The sequence below is a fragment of the Harpegnathos saltator genome, unplaced genomic scaffold, assembly GCF_003227715.2.
Source record: "Harpegnathos saltator strain DR-91 unplaced genomic scaffold, Hsal_v8.6 scaffold202, whole genome shotgun sequence".
In the NCBI taxonomy this organism is placed as follows: Eukaryota; Metazoa; Arthropoda; class Insecta; order Hymenoptera; family Formicidae; genus Harpegnathos; species Harpegnathos saltator.
In genome coordinates this window covers 1,684,754-1,708,123 of record NW_020229987.1, presented here as the reverse complement: position 1 = coordinate 1,708,123, position 23,370 = coordinate 1,684,754, and the positions used below count along the sequence as shown (strand labels likewise).

General features: G+C 42.7%; 5 protein-coding genes across 22 annotated transcripts in view; 2 read left to right on the top strand and 3 right to left on the bottom strand.

Annotated features, from left to right (window-relative positions):
- Positions 1–86: 86 nt before the first annotated feature.
- Positions 87–14,196, bottom strand: LOC105186454 (zinc finger CCCH domain-containing protein 10). 2 transcript variants are annotated; one of them, XM_011146665.3, is made up of 4 exons: positions 14,027–14,196; positions 2,659–3,370; positions 1,739–2,027; positions 87–1,597 (listed from the first exon to the last, which is right to left on the bottom strand). In XM_011146665.3, exons 2-4 carry the CDS (start codon positions 3,252–3,254, stop codon positions 1,130–1,132), a joined length of 1,353 nt encoding a protein of 450 aa, XP_011144967.1. In that variant the 5' UTR covers positions 3,255–3,370; positions 14,027–14,196; the 3' UTR covers positions 87–1,129. The 2 variants fall into 2 exon arrangements, with proteins under 2 accessions (XP_011144967.1, XP_025153849.1); XM_025298064.1 differs by lacking the exon at positions 14,027–14,196 and adding an exon at positions 6,087–6,187.
- Slmap (Sarcolemma associated protein) lies at positions 5,391–9,488 on the bottom strand. Its single transcript, XM_011146663.2, has 2 exons — positions 9,305–9,488; positions 5,391–8,637 (listed from the first exon to the last, which is right to left on the bottom strand). Exons 1-2 carry the CDS (start codon positions 9,320–9,322, stop codon positions 6,133–6,135), a joined length of 2,523 nt encoding a protein of 840 aa, XP_011144965.1. The 5' UTR covers positions 9,323–9,488; the 3' UTR covers positions 5,391–6,132.
- Positions 9,035–11,329, top strand: LOC105186452 (G patch domain-containing protein 11). 6 transcript variants are annotated; one of them, XM_011146662.3, is made up of 3 exons: positions 9,035–9,324; positions 10,364–10,641; positions 10,765–11,306. In XM_011146662.3, the coding sequence occupies exons 2-3, from the start codon at positions 10,413–10,415 to the stop codon at positions 11,304–11,306; spliced, it is 771 nt and encodes a 256-aa protein (XP_011144964.1). In that variant the 5' UTR covers positions 9,035–9,324; positions 10,364–10,412. The 6 variants fall into 6 exon arrangements, with proteins under 6 accessions (XP_011144964.1, XP_011144962.1, XP_011144959.1 ...); XM_011146660.2 differs by lacking the exon at positions 9,035–9,324 and adding an exon at positions 9,510–9,630; XM_011146657.2 differs by lacking the exon at positions 9,035–9,324 and adding an exon at positions 9,637–9,856.
- The window catches only part of LOC105186450 (bursicon), a 25,735-nt gene continuing 14,157 nt past the window's right edge, over positions 11,793–23,370 (top strand). The window contains exons 1-5 of one of the 4 annotated variants that reach the window (XM_011146656.2): positions 11,793–12,058; positions 12,143–12,294; positions 14,088–14,202; positions 14,980–15,105; positions 15,552–15,983. In XM_011146656.2, the coding sequence (XP_011144958.1) occupies positions 11,816–12,058; positions 12,143–12,294; positions 14,088–14,202; positions 14,980–15,105; positions 15,552–15,701 (786 nt within the window). In that variant the 5' untranslated portion in view covers positions 11,793–11,815 and the 3' untranslated portion in view covers positions 15,702–15,983. Of the gene's footprint in view, positions 12,059–12,142; positions 12,295–13,255; positions 13,378–13,782; positions 13,915–14,035; positions 14,203–14,979; positions 15,106–15,551; positions 15,984–23,370 lie in introns of those variants that run through there. The other 3 variants (XM_011146654.3, XM_011146655.3, XM_011146653.3) reach the window with 3 other exon arrangements.
- The window catches only part of Eif4g (eukaryotic translation initiation factor 4 gamma), a 48,402-nt gene continuing 42,901 nt past the window's right edge, over positions 17,870–23,370 (bottom strand). For all 9 annotated transcript variants that reach the window (XM_025298059.1, XM_019842914.2, XM_025298060.1 and 6 more), the window contains 12 exons: positions 23,061–23,334; positions 22,791–22,885; positions 22,478–22,641; positions 22,202–22,248; positions 21,849–22,081; positions 21,341–21,513; positions 20,764–20,843; positions 20,142–20,368; positions 19,908–20,057; positions 19,757–19,832; positions 19,410–19,559; positions 17,870–19,008 (listed from right to left, as the gene is read on the bottom strand). In XM_025298059.1, the coding sequence (XP_025153844.1) occupies positions 18,794–19,008; positions 19,410–19,559; positions 19,757–19,832; positions 19,908–20,057; positions 20,142–20,368; positions 20,764–20,843; positions 21,341–21,513; positions 21,849–22,081; positions 22,202–22,248; positions 22,478–22,641; positions 22,791–22,885; positions 23,061–23,334 (1,884 nt within the window). In that variant the 3' untranslated portion in view covers positions 17,870–18,793. The remainder of the gene's footprint in view (positions 19,009–19,409; positions 19,560–19,756; positions 19,833–19,907; positions 20,058–20,141; positions 20,369–20,763; positions 20,844–21,340; positions 21,514–21,848; positions 22,082–22,201; positions 22,249–22,477; positions 22,642–22,790; positions 22,886–23,060; positions 23,335–23,370) is intronic.

Here is a 23,370-nt window from a genome sequence, read left to right as displayed (position 1 = left end):
TACCACACAATTTCCACACTAAAGGTGGAAGTACAAAATGTTTCTGAAGTAAATAAGAGCGAAGGAATATTATATACAACATTGTATATAGGACGGTGCAGCGACGTTTTATTAGATCGAATTTAAAACAATGCCGAACCTCCTTTATCGTCTACATACCTTCCCCCCTCTTTCACTTTTCTTAATATGCTATATTTATATATTTTATTCTGCTCTATACTTATACGTTAATGCATTAATCTAGACGGGTTTTAATTACATGTTTCTTTTTATTTTACAAATGTACGACGGTCCTCTCCCTTTATTTGAATAAACGTGTAAGTTTTATTAAGCATTACATAGAAGTAAGATTAAAATGATGACCACGCGCGACACTAAGTAAGAAAAAGAAAAAGGGAAATAAAAGAATGAGGAAAGACTTAATGTCATGACAGAGCTGTCGCATGATTACAGATTGTCATACCTATTATTCTACAACTATACACTTTGGACATACATAACCGCCGACGGTACACGTTGCTGACGGATGTTTATTATTGATCTTTATGCCTCCAAGACATTGTTCATAGAAGAAAAAAAATGTCTCTTTTCGAGCAAGAAAAATATATCGCGCGTAAAAACGTCGTCTACGTGCGGACTCAATTGCGATTGTCGACGAACAAAACTGTAATTGATGTCTCAGTTAAAAGAATCGAATCTTTGAACCAAACAACTGGCATCTTTGTCTTTTTCGCAAAACGTTCTATCGGTTTTCATGTAACGCTGACTGTTAAAACCTATCCAAACAAACCTGCATAATGTACGTGCACGAAGAAATCGACCAATCCTGTGTGCAATATAAAAGACATCCTTTCTCTACATAATTTTTATTTTATGATTATGATTGATTGATTTCCTGGTGTACATGCATTATTTATATATATTATGTAATTATATACAAGTTTGCCTGCATAGACTTTTAATGCCTAGACTGGATAGATAGCTTGTCTAAGCAAGATAGATTACTTAGACTGGATAGTCTTCAAACGTTAAGAATCAATCAAGAAATACACAAACTATTTCCATATTCTGGGTAATGTGTTGTGTCCTAGCCCGACACAAGTATCTTTTCTAGTCTCACGGTGGTGACCTATTGCAGCACAGGCCTGAGCTCTTGGGACATAATGGGATACGAGACAAGAGGCGCTGTTGCGGCGGATATCGACAGAGGTAAGCTGGCGGGCTGCTGCGTGTTAGGCGGTTGCTGATTAGTCGCTTGAGGCCCGGAGCCGCTCATCGAGATGGTCTGCTGCGCCATAGTAACGATGGGCGGCGGCATCGAGACCGGTGCCATGGATACCGCCGCCATGGAGACCGGCGCTACGGTACCGATGCTCACCGGCACTGTAGCCACGCTGGCAGCGACCGTGCGAAGGGTGCCCGCTGCGACCGCCGCGTTCACCATTTGTTGAGGTGTCGGTGCTTGCGACGGCGGCACTGTGTTTGTGATCGTCACCGCCGGTACTGTTACCGCAGTGACGTTTGTCCGCTTACCCGACATTCTCAGCTGTGCGTTTTGATCCAACAGGAATTCGTTCGTCGCCGTTAGGTCGCTGACCTGAACGAAAATAGAAACGGAGACGATGAAGTTGGGAGTTGGAATGAAGAAATAGAGAGATAGAGAGGTGCATGGAGATGGGCGGGGGAGGGGGAGAAAGAGGGAAACACGTGTGTGCTTCCACCCTCACATATACCTCACCTGCTTCTTTAAATCCTCTATCTTCTTCCTCAAGAACGTGTTCTCATCTTCGAGTACGAGCGCACGCGCTTCGTTACTTATCACGGGATAATAGTAACCCGATGTGACTGTCGGCTGGGTGGCGTGTTGGCCCATGAGCGGCGACGCCTCGAAGTGGACGACCGTCTCGCCTGATACTATCCGCCTCTTCGGCTCCGGCGGTCCCATGTAATCGGCCGGATGCGTCGACGCGTTGTAACCGTTGTTGGTCACCAAGTTGTTGTGCTGATCCTCCATCTGCCAATGGTAGCTAAAAAGAGACGAGCGACAATCAGAGAATGAGAGCGCCCGGAATCACGACTGCGTTCAGCAGAGTCTAACGCTTAGTAAGAGTTCAGCGATGATTGCCCGTGATTGAAGTGTTTGGAGCCTTGAAGAGAAAGCTTTTAGCTTTTAGCTTGAGGGATCCAGAAGAATTCGTCCGGAATTAAGAGCAATAATCATTGAGCTCGAGTCGAGAAGACAAAGTCGCTCGAAAGAAAGTGAAATTGCTTTCGTCTTCATCTTTACACGATTCTTTCATTTTTGCATTTATTTTGTAAACAAAATATTGAATACTCATAAAATTCGGCGATAGACCAGCCAGAACTCACTCGAATCTGCCGTATGATGAATACGGATGAAAATATTATCAACAAATGTCCTTAGTTTGCTACATGTCTTTTTGTCAATTCTTCAAGTTACTTCGAGTCTTTCAATGTGTGAAATAAAAAATCTGGCGCTTAAAGAGAGTCTAATTTACGGTGTTACGGTGTAGTAACACCGTAGCTTCATACTGGCCGATTCAACCTGATTCATTATCATATGTAACTCGACCAGCTCTGTGTGTCCGTTCTATCAGCGCAGCCAATGAAGTAACTACACGCGGGCAAGACGCTTACTTTCTGTCCTCCTCGTATCTGCGACTGTCACCGCCCGCACCGCCGCCGTTGCTGGTGCCGTTGAAATTATGTTGTGGCCTGGACACGTTGTGATGTGACGGTGACATCAGGTTGTGCTGCGGCTCCTCCTTCTTCCAATGCCGGAACTTGCAGTTCGCCCGCTGGCAGCTGCCCTTGATGAAGTCCTTGCACAACGGATAGTCCGACTTGTCGCCGTTGCCGTTCTTGGAGCGATTGAGAACGTGAGGCGGCAGCTCGCCGGTCGCCCGGAAGCGCTTCTCCTCGCTCTCTGTGCAATGAAGAAACTTGCAGCCCGGCCAGTTGCACATGCCGTTCTGGAAGTCGTGGCAGAAAGTGTACTCCTCCACCGGGTCGTCCTCGGATCGCTCGTGCAGATACTTGCAACGCTTGCCCCGGTGGCAGACGTTCCTCAAGAAGTCCCTGCAGATCCGGTTCGCCGACTCGGAGGTGTCCGTCGTGTTCGCGTTCAATCCGCCCGCCATCCCGACAACCACTTGCTGCTGCTGCTGCTGCTGCGACGGTGATCCTGAAGACGTGGCTGTGCCGCTGTCCGACTTTTTCTTCAGCTTTTTCATCAACGGTGCATAATAGCGGCGTACGACGTCGCGTCAGCGTCGTCTACCTTCGATCGGCCGGCCAACCGAACGATCGACCGGCCAACGGCTAAGCACAGCTAATTAAGCGCGCGCCCCTGAATAAAGGAAAAAAGATGACGATGACTTTAAAAATATGTAATAAGTATTATTAGTGCATTGTGAGAGACGAGGAAGACAACTCTGCTCCGACCTGGCGAGAAGAGAAGGTCGTGAATTCTCGGATGAAAAAGGGAGAAAATAGCCAGCATGCGCCGTTATAATGTCTCGAGGTAACGAGGAGACGTCGACGATAATGTCAATTCACTTAAAACTATATCGTGACGTGACGAATTATGTTCAGTCGTGTATGTATGAGTATGATGAGCGGCTGTCGAATAGCTTCAATTCGTACGATGGAATTTTTATGCTGAAGCGCATGTGCGTGTGTGCGTGTGTATGTGTGTAGGGAAATACGGATAGCGGGTCACGACGAAAGAGGAAGTACAACGCAAGAGCTCAAAACACGACCGGCTTTAATGAATTAAGTTAATTTTTATTTTCCCTTTTCATATAATGACTATTACATCAGTAGTAAGATTATATTAACAGTATTATGTACAGAGCATTTATTTATATCGTATTTTATAATCGTTTTTGATATCATACGTTCCACAACCCACCAAAAAAGTAAGCAGGACCCTGAGGAGCGGCTGAGCAGGACGCCCCGCTCGACGGCTCCTCCTTACCCTGGGCCCACCCTGGGAGTACCCTTTTGGAAAGTGTCACGTACATCTTTGTTCATTGATACACGATGAATCGTTATTCGACACGATTTAGAAGTAGACGCGCGCGCTACGGGCGATGGCACTCTCTTTTTCTCTCTTTCTAACTAAACTAACGCGAATTAAGAAAATACTGTCGAATTTTTTTTTTCTCCGCTTTTCCTGCTTTCTCGTTCGCGTTTGTTCGTATCAAAAGAATTGATAGAAAACTACGGTTATCGGATTTTCTTTGTTTTTTTTTTTTTATTCTTCGCTTTAGACGCAGGTGACGTTCAAGGCCATTCCAAGGTAGGATCGATAGAGAAACGGTTTTACCGAGTTCCGAGAGAAGAATTCGCGTTACTCGAGAAGTCAGTGAGTTACGTGAGTATGGTATGGTGTCCGTGTATGTACTCGCTTATCATTTATTAGGTCGCTCGAAAACGAGATATGCTTCTTATATTGTCATGCTACCCCATACGATACGATAAGAAGAAAAATCCAAGTCGGACGACGACGTAAGGTAATCAATTGTGCAATATGTATGTGTGTGTGTGTGTGTGAGATCGGACACGTGTGAAGATTCATCGCGTACGCACGATGCGCTCCGACGCGAGAATTAACGGGCTTAATGATTAGAGAAGTCGAGAGCAACGCTGTAACATACAATACGCATGCACGTGACACGCGTGAGCGCGACGATTCTATGTATATATATATATATATATATATATATATATATATATATATAAATAAATATATTTATGTATATATTTATATATAATCTTTCTTCTTCCTTTCTTTCATCTTGCAAAAGTTATATCTCCGCATAACGCCGCAAGTAACCCTCATAACTAAAGGAGTTTTAAACGAAGCGTGTTATTTAACGAGTGGTACGTATGTCTGAGTATGTAATCGTTTAACGCGCGTGCGCGCGCGCGCGCACTCGCGCGGAATTTACTCTCTACAATTATTTATATACAAGAATGAAGAGCGAAGAGAAGGTATCCCTGCGAGTAATCGACGAGAGAACGACGATGATCTCCCCTCCCCCTCTCTATCTACGAGAGAGCGAGTTATTCGCAGCAAAGGATAATGTTTTAATCGTTCAGTTAATCGTTATGCCGTGCTAGAATCGTAACGTTCGAAAACAAGAAGAAAACAAACCAACAATGAAACACGTACAATGAAGAAACACGTTAAAACATTACAAATCGGACTTGAAGCCGTATTTGCGAGATATGACGCTCGGCGGCTTGGCAGCATGTTGAACATTTCACGTGGTATCGTACCTCCACATTTTTTTCTTTTTTCACGTTTCTCTTTCTTGTTCTCTCTCTCTCTCTCTCTCTCTCTCTCTCTCTCTCTCTCTCTCTCTCTCTCTCTCTCTCTTTCCTGTCCAGCCACTCTTTACTTCCCGAAGCGTAAGTCGTTCTTGTTCGAGAGCTTGCACGCATACATATGCATGTGTATACATATGTACATATACAGCCGTGCATACACATGCATACGCATTTGAATCGTGCCACGTATACGTACACCGAATATATACACGTATATCCAGCGGAAAACATTCCAGCCCCATCTTTGATCTTGGCTCCTTCTTCGTGGTAACGCGACACTCGCTCGCTTAACAACTCCCAATTAATCTCGCGAGAATCCAACCCCGTACCCTCCCCCCCTCCCAACCCGCTTACACCCCGGTCCGCAGTCCGGACGGGAGAATTAAACAAATATGTACAATCCTTAACGTTTGTTCGTATAAAAAATCGTTAGATCGCATATCGAGAGATGCGTTAATTCGTTCCTGTGCTGGGAATCTAATCGTAACCCGATCGACGAAGCTAGTCGGTTAATCTAAGAAAGAATTTTGCCGTCGCGCCATATAAATATTGCTAAAAAGAGAAGAAGGGAAACGAAGGGAAAGAAAAGAAGAAGAAGAAGAAGAAGAAGAAGAAGACAAAAGTACGAAGAAAAGTACGAAGAAGGAAGAACGGAGAAGGGAAACGAACGAGAGCAGAAGAGAATAATATCGATCGACGAGATGCGTGTGCTGTATGTACATATATACCGGAAGGAGGAAATATCAGGGCGGCGTGGAGGAGAGAAGAGGAACATTAGAATATCTTCTCCAGCAGCATCCACACCAGCATGATCGCGAGAGGTGCGACGTATTGTATCGGCACGGTGTAGGTCGCGCTCAGCAGATCGCCGCACTGCGCCCGCAGCGCGCCGTACTTCTTCGACAGTTCCGCTTTCTCCTCGACAATCGCGTTGTACTTTTCCTTCACTATGACCAGCTCCTCGTTGATCTCCAGCATGCGCTGCGAGTCGTTCTTGGCGCGGTAGTAGAGCTCGCGCAGTTTGTCGACGACGACCTCGGCGGGCTCGCGCGTCAGCCAGTCCTTCAGCTCGTCCAGCTCCCGCTTCACCGTTTGTTGCGCTTCCAGGCTGTCCTCGCCCCGCAGGCTGTCTAACGACGCGATCAACGTCTGCAGGATGTACTCCCGGCTGTGGCATCGCGACTGCTGCATCGCGTCGTTCTTCGTCGTCGGCTTCAGCGTCTTCACGTACTCGCCCTCCAGGCGTTCCTCGCACTCGCTCTCCGACGACGCTCGCTCAGCGTCGCGTTCCTTCGCCGTCTCGTCGGCCGTCGCAGCACCACATGCTGGCTGGTCCCGCTCGTCCACGACGCCGTCGACCGACAACGTGTCCTCGACGGCGGTTTCCCGCGAGACCTCCGCGACGATGTTGTCGTCCTGAGGGATTGCCTCGGTCGGCTCGTAATGTATCTCCGCGTGTTGAACACTCTCGGTGTTGGCAAATCGCACCTCCATCTTGCACGGCGCTGAGGGAAATGTCTGCTTAGAGGAGAGTTCCTTCTTCTTGTTCTCGACGACGGTCTTCTCGCTCGTGTCGTCGCTCGTTGTAATACTGCACGTGTCGTCGGTCGCCTCCGAGTTCGTGTCGGAGTCCGCGCCGGAATCTGCGTTGTCCAGGTTGGCGTTGCCGTTCACCAGGGTTTTCCTGGACGACGACAAGGGCGGCAGGATGTACTCCATGAGGTTGTCGATGTACTCCATGGTCTCCAGTTCTTCTTGCACCAATTCCTTGAGCGCGCCGGAGTTGGCGGACTTGAGCTGATTCGACTCCACGACGACCTCCGACGAGCTCGTCTGGTTGTCCTGCTCGGCCTTGGTGGCGTAGCAGTTGACGTCATCCATTTCGATGTTGTCCACGTGGATGGAGTTGAGCTTGTTGAAGATGGTGTTTATCGCCTCGATGGGATCCTCCTCGACCTTCGAGTCCATATTCTCGCCCATCTCCAGCTTCAGATTCATATCCTGCAAGGTCTGTATGCAATTCCTCAAGGCGGTGATCTGCTTGTAGATGTTGACGGAGTCCGAGCGGGAATTGCGCAATCTCGCCCGCAGTTCCTTCTCGATCTTCAGCTGGCCCTCGAGACGTTTGACCAAGTCGCGCTTCTCCTGCTCCGCGCCCAGCGACATGTCCTTCACCTTCTCCTCGCTCTCCACGAGCTTGTTGGCGGTCTCCTGGAGCTTCTTCTGCGTCTCCGCGTATTTCGCGCTGAGCTCCTGCAGCTCCGTCTGCGTGTACTTGGCCACATTGTGCAAGCTTTGGCACTCCTCCTCGGTCTCGCTCAGACGACCCTCCAGTTGCACCAGTTTCTTCGTGACTTCCAGCTTCTCCTGCAGGATCTTCTGCAAGGCCTCCTTCGCGGCGTTCTGGTACTGCGCCTTCTCATCCTGCAGCTTCGTCAGCTCGTTCCTGATCTTGTCCTCGGTATAGTTCTTGGAATAGACCGCCAGCTGACTCTCGACGGTGACGACCCACGACAGCAGACGATCCTCCGTGATCAAGGCCTTCCACGACTGGTTGGCGGCCTTCCGAGTGTTCTCTACGAGTTGCTGCAGGTAGCCCAGTTTCGAGTACAGGGCCTTCTCGCGCCTCGAGGCCTCTTGCATCACCTGATTGAGCTTGTAGAGGTCCTCCAAGGATACGTTACCGGCGGGCGAGCTTACGGAGGTGCTGAGGCTGGCCTTAGCCTCCTTGCCGTCCGGCAGGTACAGCTTTAACGTCGCGACTATACATCCGTGGGTAACTTTCTTTGTACTTTCCACAACGTCCACGCCGAATTGCACTATGTCACCGGAGCACACCTCCTTGGGCATCGACTCCAGGCCCGAGCCGCTGAGTCTCTGATTATTGACGAACGTGCCGTTGCTGCTGCACGTGTCGCGCAGGTAAAACTTACCGGAGGAGTACCAGAGTAACGCGTGATTCCTCGACAACACCTTGCAGTCGAAGATCGCGTTATTCGGCGCGGCTCTCGCCCTGGCCACCGAACGACCGATCTTCATCGGCTGCTCCAGTGTCAGCGTGCGCTCCTGGAACGGGTGGGAATTGTCCCGGCAGATCAGGACGCCCTTGGCGGTCATCTTGTTGTTGTTGTTGTTGTTGTTGTTGTTGTTCTGCGCCTTGTTTTGGTTCAGGTTGGTATTGTTGTTCTGCCCGGCGGCGGGCGAACTGGCATTTTTCACCCAGCCGCTAGCTACAACCATAGCCGAGACGGGTGAGTCTTCCTCCGACGGATCCAACAGCTGCACCGAAAAATACCAGTTCCAAGATAACGTAGACACTCGCGACGCGGCGAACGGCGGACGGTCTAACGGCAGGCGGACTCCGGCGACACCGTTCGAGAACGTCGAGAGCGTCGCGCGCTCCGATCCTCCGACCGGACAGCGCGGTCACGAGGATCGCGGTGTGACCTTTCGGGACCCGCCGTTCGGCGCAATCAGCCGTGACGACACCGTGTTTGGCATGTTTCTTCAATGAAAATATCACACCGAGTCGCCGCCGCCGCCCGTCACTTCCACGCGGCGACTCTTTTTATTTTCGTCGGCGGATCTCCCGACAGTCCGCCGAATCAGCGTGTTGAGTGTCGGCCGACGCGACGACTCGTCGACACATTCGCACGCTGCGTGCCCGGCCCCGAAGACCAGCGAGATTCCGCGAACGGCGTTCCGGAAGGAACGCTCGCTCGCTCGCTCGCACGCTCGCACGCTCGCACGCTCGCACGTTCGTACGCACGCATGCACGCACGCACGCACGCACGCATGCACGCACGCACGCACGCACGCACACGTTACATGAATCGATCTGCTACGATTCGTGCGAGGCAGCGGAGCGTCCGAGATCCTGCCGTATCCCGTGCCGAGACGTCTCGTCGTCGTCGTCCCGTAGACGGCACACGTCGGACCTGCTTACGTTCTCGCGTAATTTCATTCGTGCGTAATCCTCCACATCGGGCCTGCTGCTCCGCAACTCGGCGCTGGAGCTCCTCTCTCTCTCTCTCTCTCTCTCTCGGTCGGTCGGTCGGTCGGTCGGTCGGTCGGTCGCTCACCACTCACTCACTTACTCACGACGGAAACGACGCGAAGGCGACTCCGCCCCGTCGCGATAGAAGCTACGACGAGGCGAATCGAGATCGACGAGCACGGAGCTCGCACGCAGGAGACTCTGCCCTTCGGCTTCCGAGCCGAAAAATATCGCGCACGGACGACGTACGAACACCCGTGGAAACACACAGTGTGGTTCGTGTTCCTCTGATTTTCCGAGCCGTTCGATTCCGCGTTCCACTGTTCCATCGACCAGCGCACGCCATGGCACGCGACGCGGAGGGGCCGCGAGGGGGCATGGCCAGCTTACTTCAGACGTATACGCGAGCGCGATCGGAAAATAACTCTCTGTATCACGCAGGAATATTATCCTCCGCACGTCGCGCGTGGCATGGAAGCGCGGATGTAACTCATTAAAGATGTATGTCCGATACTGGCCGTCGCCAATATTCGACAACTCAGGCGTAACATATGTCGGGTCGATGCGTTTGTAAAAGGGAGCGAGGGGAGCTTTCGAGAGAGAGAGAGAGAAGTTGCGCAATGAGCGACAAAGTAGAACGCTCGTTTCACCTCGGAGTATCGTGTCGACGAAGCTTTTCGTACTGGCCGATTTTTCGCCACTTTTCGCTCCGGATTGCAATTTCCGGTTTGCAGAAATCGGTTTTTCCAACGGTGTCAGTACGTGACTCGTTCAAGTTTTCACATAACCTAAAAAGTACGAGACGATGCACACTGAGATATCCTCTTGTTTAAATTGTTAACTTTCTTGAGGACTTTATTTTCCTTTGTCGCACAAGTCACTAGGAAAGCTGTCGACGATACTATGAGAGAGATACTTTTTAGGGCGTTGCTTTGACGGGCTAAAGTTGTGCAGTGTTTCTAAAACTTGATCTTGCTCTGAAATCTTTTATTCCTATTTTGATTTTAGTGCTCCGGGAAGTGTCGCTTTACAAGACTCATTAATTCCATTGTAAAAGATGTCAGACGACGAGGATTACATGTCCGACAAGTTTTTATTGAGCTCTGAGAAAGATGTCCCCCCACCAAGTCTTATACGTAAACACTCTGACAGAAGAGAGCACGCGTTAATGAAGAGAAAGGCTGAGATTGAATTAAGAATGAAAGAGAAAAATAAGCCAATGCGAGTAGTCGAAGCGGAGAAAAGGGAGGAAGGTTTATCATCTGCTATCACCAGTACCAACAAAGGTTTGTATCTGTGCATGCATGAAATACACAAGACAGATGAAAATAGTAAGGTACTAGATAAAAAGTAATTTTGCCGGTGAAAGATTTTATATTTTCATCTCTTATATTCCATCTCATTTGCAGGTTTTGAGATGCTGATGAAAATGGGATATAAACCTGGAAAGGGTATAGGTAAGACTCAGTCAGGAATGGTGGAGCCGATCTCTGTGGAAGTGAAGGCTGACAGGCAGGGATTAGGCAAGATGCTGAAGAAAAAGGAATCGTACAGTCGCAAGAACACGGACGCAACGCTAGATAACATGAAAGTGACGGATTTTCGCAGCAGAATAGCGCAGGAGAGGACCGAGCAATTGCAGAAAATCGACCTGTACAAGAGCCAAAAGGTGTGCCAAGAATTGGATGCTAAAGAGACCATTGAGGAACCGGAGGAATCGTGGTTCTGGCCACAAGTTAAGGAAGAAAAGACCGACGACGATGTCGATGACGATCCTCAGTCGAATGACGCTGACGCAAACGACGAAGCACTGGCAGATTTAGAGAAGCTTAAGATCCTCACGAAATATTTAAGGAAGAAACACTTTTACTGCATTTGGTGCGGAACACAGTTTGACGGCGAGGAAGATTTAAGAGACAATTGCCCCGGCAGTACGAGAAGCGACCATTAAATTAAAAGTGACGAATATAAAAAGCGTGGAAATGGAGTCTTTCCAACGAGACTTTTAAACATCGATAGACATCTCTATGTAAAATACATTCCCCCACTTTGAATATACTAAAAGTATTTTTCGAGACGAAAATATACAACACGATGCACGCTGGAGGCGTAAATTATGTTGCTTAAATAATGCCCATCACCCACCGCCGAGACATAAGAAGCCCATTAGCCATGATGCAAAATATCGAGAAAAAATAACGTTCAACGAGAAAAAATAACGGGCGAGGGAAAAGCAAGCATCGCGCCTACAAGGACTCTGAGAGCAGGGGGTTCGTTACCCCCCGCCTGTTGAATGCTATTAAGGCAGCTGGAGATCGCCGCGAATCTTGACTCTTACACGCGACCGAAAGTGGGATATTACCTATAAAGGTATCCGTTTGATTCTCTTCACCTTCATTTCACCCGGAAACCTCTCTGCGGCGACTCTCTGCCGGAGAAAGATATCGACAGGATATTATAATGTCGCTATTCTCTAAATCTTTGTTGATTCTCGCGGTTTACGCTGCGATCAACGACGCTCAAGTAGTAGACGACGAGGGTTGCGAGACCCTGCAGACGGAAGTACGAATCACCAAGGACGAGTACGACGAGCTGACACGTCTGCGAAGAACGTGCAGCGGCGAGATATCCGTCAGCAAATGCGAGGGCTTTTGTAATTCGCGAATGCAGCCGAGCATTGTCACCACTACGGGCTTCTCCAAAGTAATTTCAATGTGAAATGCCTCACACGGAACAGAAGCCCCTTTAAGACATACGGCACAATTGGTAACCGTCTTTTTATTGCAGGAATGCTACTGTTGCCGTGAGAGTTATTTGAAGGAAAGACCCGTTATTCTGAGTCAATGCTACGATGCAGACGGGATTCGACTGATAGGCACGGATGACGAAACCATGGAGATCAAGATACGCGAGCCTGCCGAATGTAAATGCATCAAGTGTAACGATCTTGCGAGATAAGAGCCGACGTAGAATTGTATAGATGACAGAGACGATTATACAAACTATTGCGTAACTACTGTCTACTGATAAGATAAAACGAAGAGATAAGGACTCACTGTAATCATGAGAAAAATAAACACAATTTTCCCGATATATCTGTTTGTATACTTGCTGTCCCGACGCACGAAAACTTTTATCTCTGTGTTTTTTTCCAATGATGATGATAAATATAAAGATGCAAAGATTGTGCCTTTCTTGAGATATTATGAATGTTAATGATGCTCGTGTAGAGCATGCATGCATGTATAAATTACCTTTGTCTATCGCTGCTTGTTTTGAGACAAATACAAATTATTTCACTAAAATATAGACATACTTATTTCATCCTGAAGAGTTTAGTTCTTTCTTTTGCCCTCTATCGAAAACATATATAGAATGCTTCATATATTTATTCAACGCTATGATCATTTATCAAGGTCAAAAGCAATTTCACGCTGACCAAAAACATCGACGGATGTCTATAAACTTTGAGCAATTAAGAAAGACTCTTGGCTTTTCGACAAAGGATTATGCAGGATGCAAGTAGATAAGAAAACTCGATTGCTTACTGACATAATTAAACATAACGTTAAATCTTAAAGATATAATAACATACATATACATATATACGTTTAGAACGATTTTAGAAAAAAGAAGCTAAAAGATTTTTAGAGGTTTTTAGAGGTTAGCATTTGCAAACATAGAATAAAAATATTCATATAGCTTTATTCAAGCTACCTATGCAGAAAAGCCATTTATGGTTAGTTGCTTATAACTCATAAATAGGCAACATTTCCCTTCATGTCCCCTTCACATTATAATCTCTTGATGTTATAAAAAGTTTAATTCTTAAACTATAGAAATAAAATTGTACAAGTAATCTATCGAAAAGCATGAAGATTGTCTTAGTTTAGGTAATTTATGTAGAAATATATTTGTACAAAGTCTATCCAAGATTTGCAATACAATGTACCTGAAGTTAGCAACTGAGTACATTGCTTATAAACAAAAATTATATTATACAAAATGTGTATTTATCCAAGGTATGTATATATGTGTGTGTGTGTGTGTGTGTGTGTTATACATTTAATACTTAATCATGTAGCTTTATACTATAAATTGCATTGCAACATATTGCAAGCCATGTTATATTATATTAATACACAATGAGATATTTTATCAAAGACAAGAAAAGAAGATTGGAGAATAGAGTTACACATAAATTAAACTATCTAGAATAAAGAATAAAGTGTTTGTCATATTTGTCATATTCGACTACATATCATTTCTAAATGAAGTGAAACTATCTGGTTATGGTAGCAATGAAAATTTTGTTCAAGTATTACATGTATAAATTTAGGGCGAATGCGTCAGAAAAAGCACTTTTTTATATGTATATTTTATACATGTATACACATATATATATAGTGATCCTAACTAAAATGTAGTAGCAAAGAAAGGGGGAGAACACGACCACCTATGGTGTATAAAAGCTTCAGACAGGAGACTTATCGGCACAGTGAAGTGCCAGAAAAGGGAGGCAATGTACCGTTCAGGGAGCAAACTCTTCTGTTACCTCGGTGAATAAGCTAACACATCGCTTATATACTTATAAAATAAATCGAATTCTCTGAGTTGTCTTCCTTAACTACATATTGCGTAGAACACATAATAATGAAAGTATCTACTTACTGGGTACAGTGATCAATGGACTGCTGATATGTCTGCTATGCGGAAGCTCGAAGGCGATTGTTGGAGTCGACGAATGCCAAGCGACGCGTGTGATACACTTCCTAGAGTATCCCGGATGTGTTCCCAAACCAATCCCCAGTTATGCATGCAGAGGACGCTGTAGCAGTTATCTGCAGGTAGAATATGAAAATCAATTAGTAATAATCTTACAAAAAGGAATAACAAACTATCTATCATCAATCTCTATAGTTATCATCTATTTAATATCTGCAATGAGCAATGATACAATAATATAATGATAGCATAATGTACAATTAGTAGATAAAAGGTTGCGACACTTTTATCTCGACGAGCTTCTCAACAATTTCTATATCCAATGGAAGAATTTATTTTTTCAGTAATCCTTAGAAGATACATTTTGCTATCGGATATACTATAAAAGTCATTAAGATAAAAGTATCGTTTCTATCCATTGACTATACGGATAATCTTGTTCATATCTCTTCACAAGTTTTTTAATGGAGATTAATATTCCATTAACTACAAGAAATAAATAACACAATGTGCTGTATATATAATATCTTGTACTAATAATTTCGAAAATCCATAAGGATGGACAATACTGTGATTTTAACAAGACCAAGATAGAAAATGCTCTGCACAAACTGCATGTGCTAAATAAGTATAGTTTGAAAGAAAACAAATAATAATAATTAATATCAAAGGTCTTCTTATATTGTTCGTACTTAACACATTTGATAATTTGTTATTACTTTTTATGTGTGTACAAGATACATATGTATAAGAATGTGTGTATGTACATATATATACACACACACACACACATTCACACAAAACGGTGTGTATTATATACATATACACGCATACGCACAAAACGGTGAGACACGCGAATCCACGCACACGATAAGTGTCCAACTTTTTTACACGCACAGGTGTCCGGATCAAAAATGTGGCAGATGGAAAGAAGCTGCACTTGCTGCCAGATCAGCGGCGAAAGAGAAGCTAGTGTATCCCTGTTCTGTCCGAGGGCGAAACCGGGGGAGAAGAAATTCAGAAAGGTGAGTTCATCTCCATCCGTGACCCAGCGATATGATATCAACGATGCAATCGGCCGGCCAAGAGTGAACGGTGAACATAAGTGTCACACACTAAACGTTCGTTTATTCTACCGATCGTCACTAACACGAAATCAACGACCACAGCTTCCGACACCACGAGTTTCACGCGGCCATATTGTTTTCGTGCGCGACCGACGATGGCGGCCAATCGGACGCGAGTATCGCGGGTATTTCAAAACAAATTCGAAATGCCGATCGAAGAGCCGACTCGATTTTTGATCGTTACTAATCGTTGTCATCTGACGAGACTTTCGGGGGTTTGGACCAAGTAATTTGCCAGAGAGTCGTAATAACAATCTCGCGCGCGGGAAGACAGGTCGCCGACAATATCTCGCCGCTTTCGCCGCGAATTCACGTCAAATTCGTGTTTCGTATGGGTTTAACAGGTGATCACCAAGGCGCCCTTGGAATGCATGTGCAGACCTTGCACCAGCGTAGAGGAATACGCAATAGTTCCTCAGGAGATCGCAGGATTCGCCGACGAAGGCCCGTTCGCCACGTCCGCGCACTTCCGACGATCACCGGGTCTACAATAGTTGCTATTTCGTCGGAATGTCACACTGCCGCAAGAATTGCACGGTAACGCATAAGCTTTAAGAGTAACAAGACCACGCGCGAGCCACTCTTTTCACGTTTAGCACGATTATTCGCTGATATATGAAATATTAAGAAAAAGAATTCTCGAACATGCTGCGTTCTTTTCATCCATCTCTGCCGAGCAAAGTCGCGAGATCGATATGTGTATACACAATGAATTCAAATGTATCTATGTAATACGTATACAGGATATCAAAATAAATATCACCTGAGTCCGAAAACCGAGAGTGAAGATTATATATTTCGTTGTAATGGTAATAACTAGCGCGCGCGCGCATATTTGACATCATTGCACACGTTTTCATCGGCGAAATCACACGCACTCGGAGGAGAGTAATCAATAGCGGTTAATCTCATGGAGTTCTTTTTTTTATTTTTTTATATAGATATTATATATATATATATATATATTCATTTATATTTATATATTTATATATTTATATTATAGAGGTGTATGTGTGTGTATCTATGCGTCGTGAATCCGCGTTCTCAGGGCGATAAATTTTTTTTTTTATTTATATTATGTATATATAAATCTATGTATACATACGCGTAGGTACACGCATATATACGGATGCACGTGCGATAGATATGCGTGTTCGTACGCGGGGGACAAAAGAAATGTCGGCGCACAGGAACGCGTCGCAACACAACGCGACGTGCATGCGGCATTCGCGAAGAACGGCGCAGCTTCGCTGCCGCCGTTCCCCGCGTTTTTTTTTTTTTTATATGTATATCATCCCCATTTGAATCTTCTGTTTACAGTCTCGCGCGTTCAGTTATTTACAATAACTTCTCTAGTCGTTATATTTCACTCCATATCCACAGTGCTTTCAACAGTTTCCTTTTCTTCCACTTTGTTCATATATAAATTAGTGTAATCCTTTTTTTATTATTTATTTAGCGTCTCGTGAAGTGTGCACCACGTACACATATACACATACTCGCGCGCACGTTTCACTTTCTCTCTCTCTCTCTTCTTACCGCGTCTACAAATCACTTTTCACCCTTCGCTCCCTCGTACGTGTATCGGCCAATAAAAATGAAACAAATCTATTTTTTTTTTCATGGGAAACTAAACAAAGCACACAGAGCGCGAGACTCCTTTGTCTTTTCTTTGCTTGTTCGTTAATGAGAACCATCTTATTTTACTCTTTCTTTTGCAATTCGTAACGCGAGTCACATCCCCGATCCCGGCATCTCAAACTCTCAAGCCTAGAGTACCGTGCCAGCGATAGATCTCGCGGGATTGTCGCAAAGAAAAAGAGAGAAGAAAAGAGAAAACGAAAAATTTACACAAAAAGACTGAGGAAGGGATAACAGTAGGAAACATTGCGAGTGGTGAACATTTAAAACTCGTCCGAACTGAGTGATTGTGAAACATATTGCAGATCGTTAGTATACTTCAAATAATAATAATATATTTATATATACAATATCCACAGCTATATATATATATACGTATCTAAATTTCGAGTAATTTTCAATGAGTCCGTAATTAATTTCGTTACATGTGTGTCCTATTCTGAAAAATGTCGATCCACGATTCCGGTGATTTTGGGAAAGAAATTTGAAGCAAAGCAAAGAATCTTCCGGTATAAATTTTTTTTTTATAAAGTACATTTATGTCGATACTTTCGAAAAACGTGCAGTTTCTTCCAAAAAAAGAAAAAAAAAAGAAAATAAATGTTTAAGATACCTTCGGGCAGGTACGACAAGTCGTGGGGCGCTAAACAGCGACAGATGCCAGATAAATATGTTCTCTCTTTCTCTCTCTCTCTCTCTCTCCCTGTCTTTCTCTCCACCTCTCATACCTATACATGCATACTCAAAAATCAATCTATGCTTGTCGTTTCTTTCTTCTTCCTTCTCTACACAAGCACGCTTAAAACAAGGCTGAGTTCACGCTGTACCTTAAATCAGTTTAATAACAATTTTATACAATTCGCTACAGTATCTGTTACGTGGATACATCCAAAGGTTTCCACGCATTGTGCTCAATTCACCTTTCTTCCTTTCTCTCCCTCTCTTTCTTTCGCATACTTTCGTTCACACATTCACTCACTCACTCTGTGATTATAAATAGCTAGTGTTAAAAAATAGTACCTTAATATGCACACCATTTGTATTCTTTCGTTTTCTAACTTCAACGTATTCTACAGTACAGATCGTATTTCCGCAGTATATACCATTTTCGCTTCACTTTTTGTTTGCCATCTTCTCATGTTAAACATGTAAATGTCCTTTCTTATAATACATTGTAAGTTCTTATTTGTAAAGATATAAATTAGTAATTCTGTTATATCCATTACAATAATAGGAAGATCTGTCTCGCTGTCAGTGTCAGACTTGGTTATTCTCTTGGTAATTCCATTATTTATTCTTCTTACTTTCCGAATTTAATCCATGTAAAATTGACCTACTTAATCGCGTATTTCAGACGATCTGCAATTCGTTATCTAAATCGTGTAACAAGCACTTCGGTTGTGATCCGTGTTATAGCGTATTATAATTGGAAGCAGATTCGAGTCTTCCCGATTCCAAGCATAGAAAAAAAAGACGTACGTACCAGTCCTATTGAGCGATCGACCTAACGCGCTGCAGAGACACTTTGCATATACATAAGAAACACGATAATATTCTCGAATATTTTTTTTGCTTTATTTAAACTTTAAACCATTTGCTCATTTAATTATGTATATAATAATTATCCCGCATTATTTCTGTAGTAATTAATAGTTAAGTTAAAGTTTATCTTCATTATGTATATTTATCCGAGTGTCCCGTTTCTTCTTCTTTCACATCGCGTCCTATGTAAAAGGTCCTAGGCTATATTACACACACCCACAAGTATCACTTTACCAATATTTATTGTGTCCTTCTTTTCAATACTTGGGGTGTTCCGGTTTGTAGAAAAAAAAAACACAACTGCAATTTGATTTCACTTAGCACGTTGTATGTGTCCATTTAAAGGAGGAAACGTATATTCGAGTCTTTTAAACAGACGATAATGTAATCGATCACAGTATCGTCAACAGCAACCCCGGTCCGCTTTGGGCGATAATTCCTCGATGCTAGAGTTATCATCGGGCTCCTGTAGGTCAGTGAAGAATGATGTAAGGGCAACCATTGCCACAGCGTGTCCCTCACGTTCCGCTGGATCCTTAGCGTTATGCCAAGTCAAAAACGCGTCGCTCGATATCACATTGTCCATCCATAATCGGTTTATAATAGTGATGAGGAGACCTGTAATAAAATACCAATACTCGTTAAATCTGCAGTTCTTACCACATCTCAGTGTGTAAGCGCGGATTTTTCTATATCTTCGTTAGGTGCTAAATAGCAAGCTATATGGCAAGTTCTATAACTGTTGATTCTACATGTTCGACAAAGCGAATATATATTACATATATATATATATATTAGATATATTAGATATCACTCCTTTCTCCATATATTCTTGAACAATAATAATTCAGAATATTCTGTGATTTCTGAATATAATAGCCGTCAGTCAAAATAATAATCAAACAATCAACAGTTATACCGCACGAAGGTATCAACATGAAGTGATTGATTGGGAAACACTATAGGATTACTAAATGCCAACTAAATGTATAATTATGTGGTATATAATATGTATTTACCAGACGGATATTCGAGCTTCGTCATATACGATTGAATTGCATAAAGACATTGCAATTCTAACATCTCGTCCGCGTCGACATAACGCTGGATCAGCGTTTGCAAACTTATAAAAATATCTTGGTTGAGTCTCCACGTGTCGTGTATGGGTTCTGCGTGAAAAAAAAAAATTATATATTAGTATGGTGACAGATTTGAAAACTCTTCAAGTGTTGTCTCCAAAGAGTAATTCAGTATCCTTTTGGCAAACAACACAGACAATATAAAGATATTTTTGTTCTGTACGTAAAATAACTCATCAGACTTATCCTGTTGTACGAATCCTCCAACAAAAATGTGCGTAACTTACCTACTGACGTCTCTAAAATGGCAGTCATTAAACTTCTTATAAATTTGGGATCCTTAACTCTAGTATGAACATTTTCCTAAAATATCAAATGTATTTTATTTACAAAATTCCTGTACAATTCGCGCGCAAATCAACTGGAAGAAATGCCTACATTTATCCAACTACAGATTTCGTCGAAGGAAGTGTTTTCTTTCATGAGCCTTCTGAGATTTTCTTGGATTTGCACCAAATTTGGTTGGTTACTATTAGTAATGGTGGAGCTTTTGGCACTATTACAATCACCAGTTAGGAACTCCAAATTCTGAAGAGGAAAGTGAGAACAATGAAATTAAATCGGATCATACATTGAAAATTGTTCATTTAGAAGACAACTTGAGATACTCACGTAATCCTTGATGATCTTATCCGCATCCTCCAATTCCGGGTCGAGCAAGTTACTCAACTGTAGTCCACTTTGGTCCCATTTATCGGCGACCCACTTAGGTCCTTTGTTTTGAGATACTTTCATCATAAGTTCTCCGAAAAGTTTGCCTACGAAACCGTTCGTTTTCAAACTTAGAAACACGCTCTTCATCTCGGATAATGGAACAGCTTCTTCCTCTATCGAATGCGCTGAAATACACATTATCACAGATATTTTAATTAATTTGTTCACACTACGTGGCGTGAATAAACTATTGTATTTTTCTTCAGACCTGTTGAGCAAAAAATAACCTGCACGGCATATTTCTATGGTGTAAATTGCAATTTTCATCATGAAAATAAGAAACTATTTTTTTTCTTTTCTTTACTTTAACAAAGATTATTACATTTGATATATTTAGACAGCACATTTCTATAGTGTAAATAGTAATTTTCATCATGAAAAGAACACTTTTTTCCTCGAACTTTAGATTGTATTATTTAAAAATTATTGTATTTAATATATTCGCAAATTAAACGATAGCGAGTAAAGAAAGAAAAGAAAAGAAAAAAGTAACAAAAAAAGATATACATATATTACTTACACAATATTTCGGCTAGATAAGTCCAAATTTTAGGTAAATCGATGACCAATTCGTCTATGATCTGCAATACTTCTCCTAGTCTGAAACAGAATTTTTTTGAATGTACAGAAGTCCCTATGAAAATATCACGCGATTAGATTTGTGTAAATATATTATCAGTATCCTTTTGGCTTACAACACAAAGATAATTTTCATATATCTTTACTCTATAAACAGTTTTATCATCATTGATTGACCCTTTAACTGCTGAGATATTAAATAACCAGTATGATCCTCTTTGCTGAGTTATTTTTACAATTATAAAATATTTTATAATGATAAGAGATGGCACTATATGTCCGCTCAATTCAAATGCTTTTTACAAACTAAATTAAATGGGTATTACACATTGAAAGTCCAAATCGAGTAAACTCGATCGTAGCAAGGCCGCCATTTTTTTCCACACTCGAGTTATCTCGACCGTAGCAGTTAAAGGGTTAATATATAAATTATGAGCGTAAATTATTTTGTAAAAATTCTAATTATAATAATCTTTTAATCGGTAACTGGATATATTAGGATAAAGTAAATTACTCACCCACTCTTGAAACATTGCAGAGGTAAAATGTTTTCTTTAATTAAATGGGACATAAGCTTAGAGACACATTCTCGGTCGCCAGCAGTTTTTTCAAAAACGTGGTTGATACATTCGAGCGTGAATTTGCTAAGGGTGGTACTATCGAACTTCTCTTTCACTTCTAATGTCGTATCCTATAAAAACAGAGGAAAATGCATTCAATTTGCGAGTCCGCGTATCATGTCATAGATTTTCGTCGTTTGAATATCGCAGGATACACCTGAATAATTTTGGCGAAATATTTCTTTAAATATTTGTCCTCTCGTTGGTTAATGCGAGTAACATAATAGATATTACCACAAGAGACCAAAAAGAAGGTATTGAAGTATTATTGCACGCCAATGACTCAAGCATCTCCTAGATATATCAGAGATGGATCTAAGGAGCGTGCACTCGAGTGACTTGACGTAACAGAATCTGCCAAAATCTAGATTATTACCATTAATTCACAACAGAACATTCGACTCACCTCAATAACTTGTTCCGCAAGGTAGTGTCTTAACGTGGAATCGAGGGCCTTCGTGAAATCTTGCTCCGACATTGGAGGTTTATGACTAATTGTGCCAGACTGTGAAACGGACTTCATCATAGGCGAAGGCATCGACATACTTTGGCTGCGTGAGCTGTCCAGCAATGAGTTGCCGCCTCTACTCGACGATGCACCGCTCATTTGGTGGCTACCATTACGGGAATTCCTACCATCTGTGAAAATAACGTTTCTTTTTGTTTGAAATTTTACCGATTTTAAGAATATTTTTAAAAGCATATGTTATATTAGAAAACAATATCTATCTAGTTTTATTCATATAAAGAGAGACGTACCATAGGAACTCTTGTAGTCACGGCCACATGGACCCGTCGATCTTGACCTAAAATAACGGATACAAACATAAGTGGCTGTCCAATATGCCTCTAATATTAATATGCATAGTTTTTGAATCGTCAGGATGGATTTAAAATCATAATAATTCTAGCAAATTCAGAAACTCTAGTCTTATATATATCATCATATTCTTTCAGAGCATGAAATGCAAGATCAACAAGCGACAGCTGCGATATAAATTTAGTAGTCGTGCTTATACACATAGTCCGACTTACCCAGAGAGTGGCAGTGGCATTCTCTTATCCTGGTCAAAGTTAGACATATTTTCCAGACATGCAAACTTATTTGCACTTATTGTCTTATTGGCACCACCCATTACTGGATTTTTTGCCCACAGATAAGCGTTTCTGCTGCCAAGTTGCATGTCGTCCATGGGTGGCTGTAAAGAGAATAAAATAATTACATTACACGCTCGTATATTGACATAATGAACAATATAAAAATATTCACGTTAGTAATGTGCATCGACATTTGCATCACAAAAAGGAATAAAATATCGGTGGCAGAAAGGATGTTCAGTTTACTAACCGGTTTGTTCTTCAGTTTTGCTGTTTCTACCGAATACGCCGTTAGCCTCATTCTACCTACTGGTTGACTCCAACCATCGTCTGTAGGACCAAGTCCTTCACAAAGAGAAAAATTGTCTTTAATAACTTGGCACGTAAAATAATTGTTTAAAATAATATATGCGATACTTATTAATGATATAGAGATAACAAGGAGTTGGTTACGACTACACGAATCACTGCAAACAAAATATTGCAAACAAAACACTGCAAAAAAAAAAACAAAACTTACGATTCCTCTTTTTGTCGTTGTTTCGATCGTCCTTTCGAGGAGTATTAAAAAGAGCATTATTGAGCTGTGAATCTAATTTTTCAGACTCTGCTTCCTTCGTAATTTCCTCTATCGTTTTAGGACTATTTTCTTCATCTCTTCTCTTCTTCCATCCTCTTTCTCTTAATTCTATGACATCTTGAATCATAAAACGTACCCTAGAGTTAATTTTAGGAAGATTTTGTCCCCTTCGACAAACAATCTCCTGCATTCTGTTGAAATATTCATTGATACTCTGGAATAGAAAAAAAGGGGCAAATGAAAAATAAAT